This window comes from Eulemur rufifrons, chromosome 2, assembly GCF_041146395.1.
Source record: "Eulemur rufifrons isolate Redbay chromosome 2, OSU_ERuf_1, whole genome shotgun sequence".
Classification (NCBI taxonomy): Eukaryota; Metazoa; Chordata; class Mammalia; order Primates; family Lemuridae; genus Eulemur; species Eulemur rufifrons.
Genome location: NC_090984.1, coordinates 18,880,172 through 18,894,289, shown reverse-complemented (window position 1 = coordinate 18,894,289; position 14,118 = coordinate 18,880,172). Strand labels below are relative to the sequence as shown.

At 57.2% G+C, this 14,118-nt stretch overlaps 1 protein-coding gene and 1 non-coding gene across 2 annotated transcripts; one reads left to right on the top strand and one right to left on the bottom strand.

The window, feature by feature from the left end:
- The first annotated feature begins 244 nt into the window (after nucleotides 1-244).
- On the top strand, nucleotides 245-351 carry LOC138380979 (U6 spliceosomal RNA). The gene has a single exon (XR_011232937.1). It is a non-coding gene; the product is annotated as a U6 spliceosomal RNA (small nuclear RNA).
- A 2,188-nt stretch (nucleotides 352-2,539) lies between these two features.
- On the bottom strand, nucleotides 2,540-14,118 carry R3HDM4 (R3H domain containing 4). Its single transcript, XM_069456688.1, has 8 exons — nucleotides 14,008-14,118; nucleotides 8,510-8,664; nucleotides 7,935-8,059; nucleotides 7,349-7,472; nucleotides 6,745-6,830; nucleotides 6,322-6,407; nucleotides 6,183-6,238; nucleotides 2,540-4,917 (listed from the first exon to the last, which is right to left on the bottom strand). The coding sequence occupies exons 1-8, from the start codon at nucleotides 14,082-14,084 to the stop codon at nucleotides 4,814-4,816; spliced, it is 813 nt and encodes a 270-aa protein (XP_069312789.1). The 5' UTR covers nucleotides 14,085-14,118; the 3' UTR covers nucleotides 2,540-4,813.

Sequence of the window (14,118 nt, the reverse complement as noted above, 5' to 3'; positions counted from 1 at the left end):
CCCTGCATCCGGGGTTATTTACATACATGTTAATGAGCCAGTAATTCCCAGCAGCCACCAGAGAGATATTTGGTGGAACAACGGACACTTTCTCAACCCCGGTTAATAAGTACGTGAGGTGCGCTATATGGTACAATAATATTGCAAAAAAATGAGCTACCAAGTCGGGCTAAGGAAGTTAACCCTTACTGTAAAGACTTTAGAACAAGGCACTATAAATAGGGCTTGGATCGGCCGCTGGTTTGTGCTCGCTTCGGCAGCACATATACTAAAATTGGAACGATACAGAGAAGATTAGCATGGCCCCTGCGCAAGGATGACACGCAAATTCGTGAAGCGTTCCATATTTTTGACTCAGATTTCTACTAATAGTCCCTGGGTGGGCAAACTGAGGCCTCTATAAGAGAAGTGACTCACGCAATTGAAGGATCTTATGGCTTTACAACCGCATCTCCATCTCCTAATCTATAAAACTAGTGCAAATTCATTCCATATTGTGCTCTCTTTTTCTCATGTTCACAGGTGGGGAAACTGAGGCTCCGATAAGTGAGGCGCCTTTTCTTTTCTTTTCTTTTCTTTTTTTTTTTTTTTTGACACAGAGTCTCTGTTGCCCGGGCTAGAGTGCTGTGGCGTCAGCCTCGCTCACAGCAACCTCAAACTCCTGGGCTCATGCGATCCTCCTGCCTCAGCCTCCCAAGCAGCTGGGACTACAGGCATGTGCCACCATGCCCGGCTAATTTTTTCTATATATTATTAGTTGTCCAGATAATTTCTTTCTATTTTTTAGTAGAGACGGATTCTCGGTCTTGCTCAGGCTGGTCTGGAGCTCCTGAGCTCAAACGATCCTCCTGCCTCGGCTTCCCAGAGTGCTAGGATTACAGGCATGAGCCAGCACACCCAGCCAAGGTGCCTTTTCTAATTGAGGGTCCTTCCGGCTTCAAACTGCACCCCTAGGAGTGGGGGGTAGGGGTTGCAAAAAAAATTAAAAAATTAAAAAAAAAATTAAAAAACCTGCATCCCTAATTTTTCTTCCAAAAACTGATTCTATTCCTGACGGGCCCTCCCCAGTTTAGGCAACCCAAGATTTCCCAAGATAGTGGGCAAGGGGCACCCCTCGCCTGGAGGCCAGGCGGCTGGGAACTGAGCTGGGGAACCCTGCACGGTGGAGACTCGAACCCGCGTGGGCGTGGACGCAGCCTTTGGACCGCGAGCTGTGGGAACAGCTCCCCAGACCCACCACTGCCCAGCCCTGAGGCCCAGACCTGCCCTCAGGGGACCCGGGATGCAGCCCATTCCCAGAAGAGACTTCCTTTTGTCCCCCACTCTGGCCTTGAAAACTTTGTAAAGTGTGTTCAGGTGGCATAGAGCCACCCCCAGGGCCCACAGCTTGGTTTCTAAGGGGTGCCCCAATAAACGCCACGGGCTCCAGAAAATAATAAGAAGTGCTCAAAAAATAATAACCACACGGGGATGAGGCTACCTCCAAGAGACACAGGAGCCACTGGAACAGCAGCCGTGGCCAAAGCCGGAAGCATTCGAGCTAGAAAGTCACGTTGGATCATAATCCACAGTAGAGAGCAGACATTCACGAGTCCTTATTAATAGAAGTGGTTGAATAAATAAATAAATGGGCCCTCCTTTGTATAGCGGTGAGTAAAGAAAAAAGTAAAAGATAAACGAGGGAGAAGTGTCCCCTGCACAATACCTAATAATTTTTGTAGATATTCTATGCACAAGGAGCTGGACCACAGCCCCCCAGCCCTTCCCTGTGGGCTGCACCCCCCTGCGACAGCACAGAAAGGGGGAAGCCCGTTTGTGTCACTGTGTGACCAAGGTCAACTCAGCTGCCATGAGTCATGTTGCTCCTGTGCACCCTTGAGGCCCAATGCGGTGACAATGGCGCTTTACTTCTGTGGTCTCCTTCCCAAAACGCATCACCCTAGTCTACTGATGAGACATCTGAGGGACATTCGCCCATAAATCCCAGGCAGCCCTCCTCAAACTACCCAGGTCATCAAAAGCAAACACAAAGTCCGAGAAACCCTCACAGCCCAGAGGAGCCTGCAGTGACGTGGCCACGAAATGTCACGTGGGATGCTGGGTGGGGTCTTGGGGCAGAAACAGAACATTAGGGGAAATGACAAAAAAATTACAAAAACCCTGAATAAAGTGTGGGTGCCAGGGTATTAACCGTGACAGATGCCAACCTGTTAATCGCAGGAGAAACTGGGTGTGTGGTATGTGGGAACACTCTGCAACACTTTCACAGTAATTCCATAAATATAAAACAGTTCTAAAATTAAAAGTTTATTTAAAAACAACAGCCCCAGGGTTGGCTGCAGTGGGGCGGGCCTGTGATCCCAGCACTTTGGGAGGCCGAGGTGGGAGGATCTCTTGAGCCCAGAAGTTTGAGACCAGCCTGGCCAATATAGTGAGCCCCATCTCTACAAAAAATTTAAAAATTAGCTGGATGTGGTGGTGCGGGCCTGGAGTCCCAGCTACTCGGGAGGAGGCTGAGGCGGGAGGATCGCTTGAGGCCAGGAGTTCCAGACCAGCCTGAGCAAGAGCGAGACCCCATGTCTACTACAAACAAAAAAATTAGCCAGGCGTGGTGGCTCAGGCCTGTAGACCCAGCTACTTGGGAGGCTGAGGCAGGAGCTGGAGTTTGCAGTGAGCTGTGATCACACCATCACACTCTACCCAGGCTCTGGCTCAAAAAAAAAAAAGTAAGCAATTATATTAAGAGAGGTGGCTCCTGTCCCTCCCTTGGAGGTCTGAGTTTTGAAAACAACATGGGGGGGAAATGTAAAATTATTGTAAATGGAAACAAGTCAGATACAGTATCACCAGCCACACAGTGAGGCCAAGCATATTTCCATAACAGTGACATGCAATGAGAGCCATCGCTGTCTCATTCGCCCCTTCTGCAGATCCATCTTTCACACAGGGAAACTGAGGCACAGACAGGTTAAGCGAGGCTATGGGCTGCATGGGGTTTTCCAAAAGAGATTCGTTGAATTCCTAATCCCCTCTCCACCTCAGACTGTGCCATTATTTGGAAATAGCGTGGTTTTTTTTTTTTTTTCCCAAGACAGAGTCTGGCTCTGTTGCCCAGGCTGGAGTGCCATGGCATCAGCCTAGCTCACTGCAGCCTCCAACTGCTGGGCTCAAGTGGTCCTCCTGCCTCAGCCTCCCGAGTAGCAGGGACCACAGGTGTACACTACCAAGACTGGCTAATTTTTCTATTTTTAGTAGAGATGGGGTCTCGCTCTTGCTCAGGCTGGTCTCGAACTGAACTCCTGACCTCAAGGGATCCTCCCACCTCAGCCTCTCAGAATGCTGGGATCACAGGCGAGACCGTAAAGAAATACAGTCTTTACACAGGTAATCAAGTTAAAATGAGGTGGTCAGGGTGGGCCCTCATCCAACACAACTGGTCTCCTTATAGAAAGGGGTTTGGACACAGACAGGCACACAGAAGACAAAGACACAAGGAGGAAGACCATGTCAAGGCAGACAGAAGCAGAGGCCACAGCCATACAGCCACAAGCCAAGGGACACGAGGGGACCCCCAGAGCAGCTGGAGGGAGCATGGCCCTGCTCGCACCTGCATTTCAGATTTCTGGCCTCCAGGACTGTGACATTTCCATTTTAAGCCACCAGGTTGTGTTGCTTTGTTAAGGCAGCCCCTGGACACTGTCCGAGGCCACACAGCAGGCAAGTGGTGAACCAGGGTTGGATCCCAGATGCCCAAGAGGGGGTGAGTGGGTGGGGGGAGGGGGTGCACCTGCAGTCTGCAGTGACCAGGACCTACTGTGTCCCCAGCCCCACCCCCAAGAAAAACCCACACAGCCCCAGGCCAGAGCACCAGAAATTTATTGAACGCTCCACGGTCTCCCAAAGCACAACTACCCACACACAGCAAGGGGGCAGGGAACCCCCCAGGCCTGCTGCGGTGGCCCAAGCCAGGGAACCAGCATGGGGGCACCCTGAGCTATCAGGCCAAAGCCAGGCTGGGGGGATGGAGGGGACACAGGGAGGGGACGGGACAGTCTAAGGGCAGAGGCTTCTGGCTGGAAGTCCTGCACCCTAGAATGCAGGGAGGGGGAGGAAGGGAGGGACAAGGACATGGAGAGCAGGCGGGATCCCGAGAGCTGCCAAAGGAGGGGGCCGAGGGAGGATACACAGAACAAAAAGAGGATAAAACCAGCCCTTAAGACGCAGCTTCTGCCCTAGGTCGCAGGGTACGCTCGCGTATACACACACACACACACACACACACATACGAGACAAGATGCTCCTGGGGTGACGGCCAGGGTCCCAGGGACCCCCACCACCACCATTCAAGCTAAAAACTGGGAGGGGTCTAACAAGGGCTGGGACCAAGTCCCATGATTTACCAGATGGGGCAAGTTTTTGGTTTTTTTCTCCAAAAGGGGAATTTAAAAATCTACAACAAATCACACCAAAGTCATTAAAAGCGATAAAAACCCAGCCTCTCCCTCCTCACTTCACACTGGGCCAAAAAAGCTACACAAAGAAGAAACATGGAAGTGCCCAGTCAGGTCTCCCCACCCAAATAGAAGTCCCAGAGCGGGGTGGCGCTACGTGGCTGGGATGGTCTGAGCAGTCCCAGCTGCCGCCAGTGTTGATGGCCGAGAGCTAGGTGAGGAGGGGGTGAAGGTGAGAGAGACCCCCCCAGGGGAAAGAGGTTTCCAAGGACAAATTCTAAAAATATTAAAGATGTTTTAGCAGAAGGTGTCAGAGGTCTTGGCGCCGGGCATGGGGACAGGCAGGGACACCGGGGTGGCCATCAGCTGTGCTGCTCCAGGTAGGCAGACAGGAGCAGCCCTGGTGGCCAAAAGTCCAGGTGACGATTGCTGACTTTCATCTGCCGCCTGCCCTCCAGGTCTGCACCTATGGGAGGGGACAGGCGGGACAAGAATTAACCGAATATAAGAGTCATGGCGCACAGAGCTGCGCAGACCCAGAGTGGCCAGAGGGCAGTGCCCTCGCCCCTCCGCTCCCCTGCTGGTCACCCCAAGCTGGTCATCGTGGACTGGCTGACTCCACCCGCAGGTCCAGGGCCTGGCTCACAAGAACTGATGGTCCCCGAGGGCTTCGATCCGTGGCGCACTGCACTCTTCACCACCCCTTATCCCATTGTCCAGATGGGGACCTTGAGATGCCCAGGCCCAAGGCCACGTGAACACTCACACACGTGCCTGACCAAGTGTCCAGCCTCCACCCCTGCCCTGCAGGGGTGACCTTGAAGCCTCAAGGCCCTGGGTGGTCCAGCCCCCACCTGCCTCCCCTCGCTCCCCCAACCCGCCCCTCTCCCTCATTCCAAAACCTGAACTAGCCATGCTTTCAACCCAGACTCAGTCCCACCTCCAGGCCTTTGCTTCGGCGGGGCTTCCCGCTGCCTGGGACCCCGTTCCCTGCTCCCCAGTCTTGCTAAGACCCCCCCTCTTCTTCCGTGTCTAGACCACAGCCCTACCCCCGCAGACAGGCTCCCCACCCCCAGCCAAGGCCCTCCATTCTGAGTCTGCAGGAACAAAGGCAGGCGTGGGGGCTGTGGCTCCCACAGGGGAGACAGAGGAGGAACCATTCGGGTTACCATGGAAACCGTCTCCTCGGCAACTCCAGGCAGGAGGTGGAGAGACAGGTGTGGAAGCCAGGACCAGATGGGGTGCCTGGGGCCAGCACGGGCCTTCGGGGACCCTCACTTAGGGGACTGTGTCATGAGGCCACCCCCCATCATAAAAGCAGGTACACAGGCCCCAGGAAAGGGGACTGGCCTGAAGTCGCATGTATAGTAGGGGGGTACCCTATGTCTAAATGTGAACCCTCCAGACACTGGGCATCCTCGTCTCATCTCCGAGTCCGTGAGCTTCCCCCAAAGCTCGGCTTCACCACCCCTACCTGGGTCCCCACCCTCCCCTCAGCCCTGGAGGTGTGGATCAAGTGGCGTCTGCGTCCAGTTGTCCAACTGTGCCCCCAGTGTCATCCAGCATGGGGCCAGACACGCAGCGGGCTCCTGTCCACACTATCAGCACTCCCGGAACCCTGCCCACCTCCCCCAGAAGTCTCCCCACTGGGGAACCAGACCAGGGGAGGCCCGGGCCTCCTGCTCCAGGTTGAATGGGCCAGCTGGGGTCCTGGGGTCACCAGGCACTTACTGGCCGAGATGAGGTCCATGTACTGGCAGACAGCATGAAGCAGGAGCCTCTCGAAGCTGTGGAGGGACGGGGGTGAGTGGTCAGGCTCCACCCACCCAGCATGGGGGCGGGGCTTGCTGCACCTGCCCCACCAGCTCACCTGTTGTCCAGCATGGCCGTGTACACGGCCTGGGGGGACACGGAGAAGAACCTGAGCAGCCGCTCCTCCCAGGTCTCCAGTGTCTCCTGTGGGAGAGCCGGGCCCAGTGGTCAGGCACCCGCAGGACCCCCACCAGGGTGTCCAGGGCCCCGTAAACCCAAGGCCCTGCGTTCAACTGTCACCTCTGACCTACCACCTGAGGAGGCTACGCCAAGGACACCAGGCGCTTAGATGTTGCATGCATCTTCTGCCTGGGGAACTCCTATACACCCTGCAGTGCCCACCTTCATTGGCCCTGTCCCTCCTACTCAAAGGAGAGCCCTTTGAGAGCTGCTCCGGCTCAGGTGACATGTCCCACACAGGGTGACGGGTTGGTGACGTGGAAAAGGGCCAGGCGGGTAGGGAGACAGGCCCGGCGCTCACCATGGGGATGCGGCTCCGCTTGAGCACGGTTCGCAGACGCCGACTGATGCGCTGGAAGCACTCGCGGGGCGTGTAGGCCGGGTCCTCTGCAAAAGCCCAACGGGCAGCTGCGGGGTAGGCCCCAGGCCCCGCCCACCTGCGGGCCCTGCCCGCCCAAGCATACACACCCACACCCCGACCCTGCCCACACTAGGCCCCACCCACCCAATCGTACCATATCCATGCACTAGACCCACACACACACACTAGGCCCCGCCTACCCACCAGGCCCTGCCCACCCACATCCATACCCTGGCCCCACCCACACTAGCCTGATGCCCCCGCCCACATACCAGGCCCCGCCCACCCAGCATATCTTCTTCCATACCCTGGCCCCACCCACACTAGCCTGATGGTCCTGCACACACGCCAGGCCCCACCTACCCCAGCCCAATGGCCCTACCCACACCAGGCCACACCCTCACCCATACCCTGGGGCCCACCCCCCAACCCCACAGGCTCCGCCCACACCAGGCCCTGCCCTCTGCCCCACCCCGGCCCCACCCCGGCTGACCCCGCCCCATTATGCTATGTCCCCGCCCACCCCGGCCCCGCCAGACTGCACCTCTCCGCTGGTCCTCCCCGCGACCAGGACCACGCCTCCGAGTCTTGCTCCTGCCCTCATCCTCCAGGTAGCGGAGGACGCGCTCTTGCTCCTCCCCGGAGCGGTTCATGAAGTCGTTCCAGACCTGGAAGAGGTGGGCAGGCTGTGGGACACGGGGCTGATGTCTGCACCTCTGGGCCTCAGTTTCCCTGCTCAGCAGATGGACATAGAAGGCCACCAAGTACTCAGAGGCACTTCCTGTGGACACCTCTGCCCACTGACAGGGCACCCACTGTGGCCGGGCCCCCAGCCAGGTCCGGGGAAAGCTGGGGACCAGGAGGCGGATGGGTCCGGGCCATAGACCGCCCCTCTCCCCCTGCCCCCGCCACCATGCGTGTCATTGACTCCCAAGTGTGATGAGCAGATGAATCCCGGGCGCTGGGAGGTCCCAAGGTGGGGTGGGGGCTCTGGCCTGGTCTAGGGACCCCGTGGGGGCCTTCACCAGGAGGTTGTAAGCTGGGGGTGCTTCTGGCGGAAGAGCCAGCATAGCGCCAGAACCCCAGAGGAGGCAGGTGTCCCATGGAGGATGAGGGGTCTAGGGCCTCACCTCCATGTAGGTGGCATTGTTGCAGGCCTCCGCGAAGATGCCTGGTGCCGCGGGGTGTGCCAAGTCCCCGTCCTCCAGGCCAGGTGGGCCCCCGTCTGTCTCCAACAGGGTCAAGAGGTACTGGGCTAGAAGGAAACAGATGGCCTCTGGGCTTGTGTGGCACTGGGAGCCCACCAGGCTCCATGGGGATCCAAGGACCATCCTTCTTCCCTTTCTACCCTCTCAGCCTCTGCACCTCCATGCTCCAACTGTCTTTCCCCAAAGGTACAGAAACCAGCCAGCCTCCAGAGCTCCACCTACCTCTCCTTGGCTTGTCCAACTCCTACACATCCTTTAAAGCCCCAGCTCCAATGGCCAGAGGTCCCTCTGGCCCAGCCCTGATCCAAGAGTCTGGGGGGTGTCTGTGTCTGGCTATATTACCTGCTCCCCTGGCCCAGAGCTAACACCTCTCTGGGTCCCCAGAACCGCCCGGCTCAGCGCCTGGCTCATGGAACGGGCAATAGATATGACCGACATGCACACCTTTCTTGTCTGAGGCCCAGGAGCCCAAGAGGTGCCTCCCCACCCCTGCTCACTGTTCTCCAGGCGCTGGAGGCTCTTCCGCCCCTTGGCCTTGGGCACGAGGTCTGAGTTCCTCACCGCCTGGTTGATGAAGTGTTGCTTCCGCTTGGAAGCCGAAAGTCTCTTCACCTGGGAGCTGGCCAGAGTGGGCAGACAGCCCGGAAGAGGCCTGTGGGCCGGGGTGGGGGGCGGTCCTTAGGGCCAAGACAGGCCAGAATCTCCAGGCAGAACCCTACTGTAGCCACTGCCTGCTTGGTTTCCCCTAGCAATGGGGAGCTCACCCCCTTATTTGGCAATGGAGTCCTACCTAGATCCTCAAAGTATTATTGTGAGGACAGATTAGTAAACTGAGGCTCAGAGAAGGGAAGACACTTGCCCAAAGTCACACAGCAGGTGGATGGCAAAGAAAAGCTGCTGCTCCCCAACCCACCCTTCAAGAGTTTAGCTGCCAGCCAATGAGGCCCACAGCCTCCAAGACTTGAACACCAGCTTCTTCTGGAAGGGGAGATTCAAGAAACTTAGGTTTGGGCCAGCCGCGGTGGCTCAGGCCTATAATCCTAGCACTCTGGGAGGCCGAGGTGGGAGGATCATTTGAGCTCAGGAGTTTGAGATCAGCCTGAGCAAGACCGAGACCCGCCTCTACTAAAAAATAGAAAGAAATTAGCTGAACAACTAAAAATATATAGAAAAAATTAGCCGGGCATGGTGGCACATGCCTGTCGTCCCAGCTACTCTGGAGGCTGAGGCAGAAGGATTGCTTGAGCCCAGGAGTTTGAGGTTGCTGTGAGCTAGGCTGACGCCACGGCACTCTAGCCTGGACAACAGAGTGAGACTCTGTCTCAAAAAAAAAAAAAGAAAAAAAAAAAGAAACTTGGTTTTATCTAGCACTTCCCACCCCCAGCAGCAGAAAAGCCAGGAAACAGCCCCCAGAAATGCAAGACTATGCCCAAGCCCACCTGCCTCATGCCCCCTAGTACTCCCCCACAATACTCCCCAGGAGCCGTGAGCAGAGAGGGGCTGGAGTGGCCCCCCAGGGCTAATCTGCCCTGCTCAGAGCAAATGGCATTAATTGTGGAGCTGGATTAGCTGGCACGGCCAGGCCCCCCGCAGAGGCCCAAGGGCCAAGCCACTTGGAGAAGGGGATGGACAGTTACAGCCGGCACTGCAGCCACCCAGGAAGCGGGGTGGGGGGCCTCTTAGACGGAAACTTTCCAGCAAGCAGAAACCACACGGCCTGGTCAGCCCCGACCGTAGGCTGCAGAGCTCTCCCAGGCTCAGAAGCCCCCACACCACGAGACTCACAGTGGGGGTGAATTCTGGAGTCTGGGGTACCAGATTCTCCCACCCCCACCTCCCAACCACCCAACACACACTTTGCCACAGCCACACAGAGGGGCACGCCATGCACGCTCACACCTCCAGGCCTCTGCCTCAGTGATGCCGCTGCCTGGTGCACCCTCCCAGGCCCCATGTGCCACATCTCCTTTTGGCTTTTGTCCAAACCTCCTCAATGAGGCACCTGACCCCTCTACTCAATACCTCACTCTCCCCATCCTCACTCCCTGCACCCCCCCCCCCCAGCATGCAGAGCCACACCTGGCACACCATAGGTGCTCAAGAAATAACTACTGACCGGGCGCTCATGCCTAGCACTTTGGGAGGCCGAGGCCAGAGGACCACTTGAGGCCAGGAGTTTTAGACCAGCCTGGGCAACCGAGCAAGACCCTGTCTCTACAAAAAATTTTAAAAGTAGCCAGGCATGGTGGTGGCATCTGTTGTCCCAGCTACTCAGCAGGCTGAGGCAAGAGGATCGCTGGAGCCCAGGAGTGGGAAGCTGTACGGAGCTCTGATGACACCACTGCAATCTAGCCTGGTGACAGAATAAGACTGTCTCCAAAAAAAAAAAAAAAGGTAAACAGGCTGAGGACATCCAGGGCCGTCTGAAGTTGGCGTGGGACAGGCATGACAGCCTTTTAGGCAAAAATTTATAAAAAGCTATCTGACCACTGAACTTACAAGGGCCCAAGTTCCCACCCGCAGGACACACAGGCAGAGGAACAGCCAGGCTTCCACCCAGGACCAGGCACTTAGAACTCTCTGGCCAAGTCACGCCAGAAACTCAGAGGTGGACTCCTCACTGGGCTGTGGTGAAGAGGGCAGGCCCCGGAACCTCAGCCCCAAGTTTGAACTCCATCTACGGCACTTCCATCAGTGCCCTGCAGCCCACTCTCTGCAAAGTGGGGATAGGAATGGTCCCTGCAGGTGCCTGTGGGTCTGGGAGGAGCAATCAGAGTCAAGAGGGGCCAGGACAGATATTCCCCCCTTTATCTCAGCTGCCACCTGCTTGGTTTCCTCTTGTGACGGGGAGCTCACCTCCTCAACCATGCCACACCCTTCCTGGTCACAGCAGCATCCCTGGGTGGAGTGTTTCTTCCAGGTTGGGCTTATTTGGTGTCACCTACCTCACCACCGCGGGAGGCGAGTACTAGTATTTTGACACCCATCATACAGATCGGTAAAGGCAAAAAGTCACAGTGCTAGTTCCCACGGCTGTGAAGACAGCAGTTGGAAGAGCACATGGCAAGTCAGGTCCTGAGCACACAGTGTGGCAACCGATGACCACTCAAGGGATGCTCACGGTTGCATTAAGCCAATGTCTCTGAAGCCAGACTCAAGCTGAGGCTGCCCCCCCTGAAACCTGAGCACCCTGACCCATGCCGCAGATTCACCCACCGCCTCCCCAGGGCCCTAGCGCCTGTGTCTCCACCCCGGCAGCTGGACAGGGCCGATAACAGGGGCCACATCCGAGGGGAGACGTCAGAGTAGGGTGGGGCTTCAGGAGACAGCTTGAGCCCTCACAACAGGGGCCTGGTGCCGTCCCAGCACCACGCAGGCAAGGGGTACACCTGGGTCTGACCTGGACCAACTGAGCCATGCGGCTTCCTTCAGGCTCCCAAAGACCTGCCTGGTCCTTTCCTGGCTCCAGCACCAGCCATGGCTCCCTAGTGCCCTCAGAGCAAGGCCCAACTCCTTTTTGGCCTAGCATTGGACTACACTGACAGGCCTCCACCTGCTTCCACGGGCACTTGGGGGGGCTCACCCTCCTGTGCTCCCCAAGTACTGAGCTGAGCACTAGAAAGTGAATCCCACCACCGCGTCAAGCTCACTGACTTCAACCAGATTCCAGCAGGAAGCAAGACACATTTTGCCTCTGTGGGGGACTGTGGGGCCTGGAGTCACCGACATCCCACTCCATAAATGGGAGGGGAGGCAAAGCACAGCAAAGTACCTACATCCACCCACAGGGATCTCCTCCTGGGAGGGCCTCAGCCTCGCCAGGAATGGCCCACCCCAGGGCCTTTGCACGTACTGAACTGGCCCTGCAGCAGTCTTCCTCTGGCTTTGCTGTCACCGCCCAGCCCCCACCCAGCCCAATCTCAAAGCTCCTGCAACCAGCTGGCCCCTTTACTTGGTTGGTTGCCCCTTAATCACTGCCTCACCAGATCCCTGAGGCAGTGAGTGCTCAGCACCCAGCCCACAGTGTGTTTGTTGAATGAATAACTAAACTTCTGTTTACACACTCACCCAATGTCTAGCTCATCTGTTTCTCCTGCCACCTAACAAGACCACTTTACCAACGGGGAAACTGAGGATCCAGAGAGGGGGGCTGAGGCTTCCTGCACCCAGCAGGACCCCAGAGATGTTTACATGGTAGAAGTTACCAGTGCCCACTAAGAGTGGACTGTCCACTGTGGAAGCTGCTAAGCTGGTTTGGGTAGAACAGGCCTCTTAGTTGCCCCCAATTCTACTCCCCGCAGATTCTGAGAAGGGACTGTCTGAGCCCCAATCCCCTGGGCCCCGCACTGGCCCCTTCCCCCAGGAACCCGCATGAGAAGTGGCCACTTCCCCAGCAGGAAACTCAGGGCTCAGGGCGGAGGTGACTCAGCTTGGGGTGGGGCAGTCTGGAGGGGCCCCCAGCAGGCCCCAGCCCCCACCAGGATGGGGAGGGAAAGGGGTGGCCAGCAGGTAAATAAATACCGAAGAAGTGAGAAAAGGGGAAGGTCTGAGGGGAAGTGAGGAATAAATTTGGGATGAGGCCAGATGCAATGGCTCACTCTTGTAATCCCAGTGCTTTATAGGAGGCTGAGGTGGGAGGATCACTTGAGCCCAGGAGCTCAAAACCAGCCTGGGCAACATAGCAAGACCCCGTCTGTACAAAAATTAGAAAAATTAGCCAGGTGTGGTGGCACCTGTAGTCTCAGTTACTTCAGAGGCTGAGACAGGAGGATGGCTAGAGCCCAGGAGTTGGAGGCTGCAGTGAGCTCTGATTGCACCACTGCACTCCAGCCTGGGTGACAGAGCGAGACCTTGTCTCAAAAAAAAGAAAAAAAAAAATTGGGGTGAGCCTTCTTGGCTCTTGGAGGGGAAAGGAAATATGAATGTATTTACATATTCACGCACCAAATATCTACACCTGGTTCTAAGATGAGAGAGGAGCCCATTCAGCGTGGAAGTGCCCAGGGCAGGCGGTTAAAAGCCCCCTTGAAAGAGGTACCTTCTCTCCTTCAGATAAACAGCCCTGTGTGGCCTCTGGGCAAATACCCAGGTGGAGATGGTACCCACAGGTGCTACTAAACATAATGACAGTAATAATAACAACATAGAAAATGCAATGATAAAATCACTTTAAAATAATGCTAACCTAACTAAGACATATAAGATAATAATTTAAAACAATAATTTAAGGATGGTTGCTCCCGTTGCTGGGCACCTGCGAGTGCCAGGTAACACTGACCCTCCTTTAGCCACTCTGAAAAGAGACCAGTGTGACTGGCACATATTACAGATGGGGAAACCGAGGCACGGAAGGGTGGGACAACCCTGCCCAGATGGCACCGCCGGCACACGAAGGGAGCAGAAACGGAACGCAAGCCGCCTCCTCATCCCTCCAAAACGGTGACAGCTCCGGGCGCGAGGCGGACCCCGCGGGCGAGCGCAGAGATGTCCTCGTAAACACCCGGCCACACGCGGGCGCTTCCGGGTCCCACTCGGAGCATAGACGGGCCCCTATTCGCCCCGGGTTTTAAGTACCCCGCCCCCCGCCTTACTGGGTATGTACCCTAAGGAAAAACCCTGTCTACCCAGAGAGGGTGGGGGGGTCGGATAAACCCAGACGGGTGCGCAGGGGACGCGCCGCGCGGGGGATGCCCAGACCCGAGCGCAGCACCCCAGGTGGGCGGACCCCAGCGCGCCGGCAGCTCCCTGGGCCTGGGGCACCTCGCCCGGGCGGAAAGGGACGCGGGACCCCTGGTATGGAGCCCTCCGGCCCCGGGGCAAGTGGAGGCGCGAGCCGGGTGTGTCCCCGCCCCCCAGCAAACACCCAGCACACAGGCGGAGAAACACCTGGGTGACCATATGCCCATAAAGCCCCTACCCAGCCTGCGGTGCACAGCGAGCGACAGGGGCGCGAGGGGAGGCCCGAGCCCCGGGGCGCCCGCCCGCCCGCACTCACAGCAGCCGCCGCCCGCCCGGGGCGCCCTCCGCCGTCGCCACCTCCGGGCCGCCCTCCGGGTTCTCCAGAGCGACCATGGCTCGGATGCCGTTGCCGCTGCCGCCGCCCGGC

Coding starts and splice junctions, on each gene's coding strand:
- R3HDM4 (XM_069456688.1), bottom strand. CDS start 14,084: ATGGTCGCTCTGGAGAACCCGGAGGGCGGCCCGGAGGTGGCGACGGCG. Junction 7,473..7,934: donor ACAATGCCACCTACATGGAG/GTGAGGCCCTAG, acceptor CACCTCTTCCAG/GTCTGGAACGACTTCATGAA. Junction 4,918..6,182: donor CATGGACCTCATCTCGGCCA/GTAAGTGCCTGG, acceptor CCCCTCCCATAG/GTGCAGACCTGGAGGGCAGG.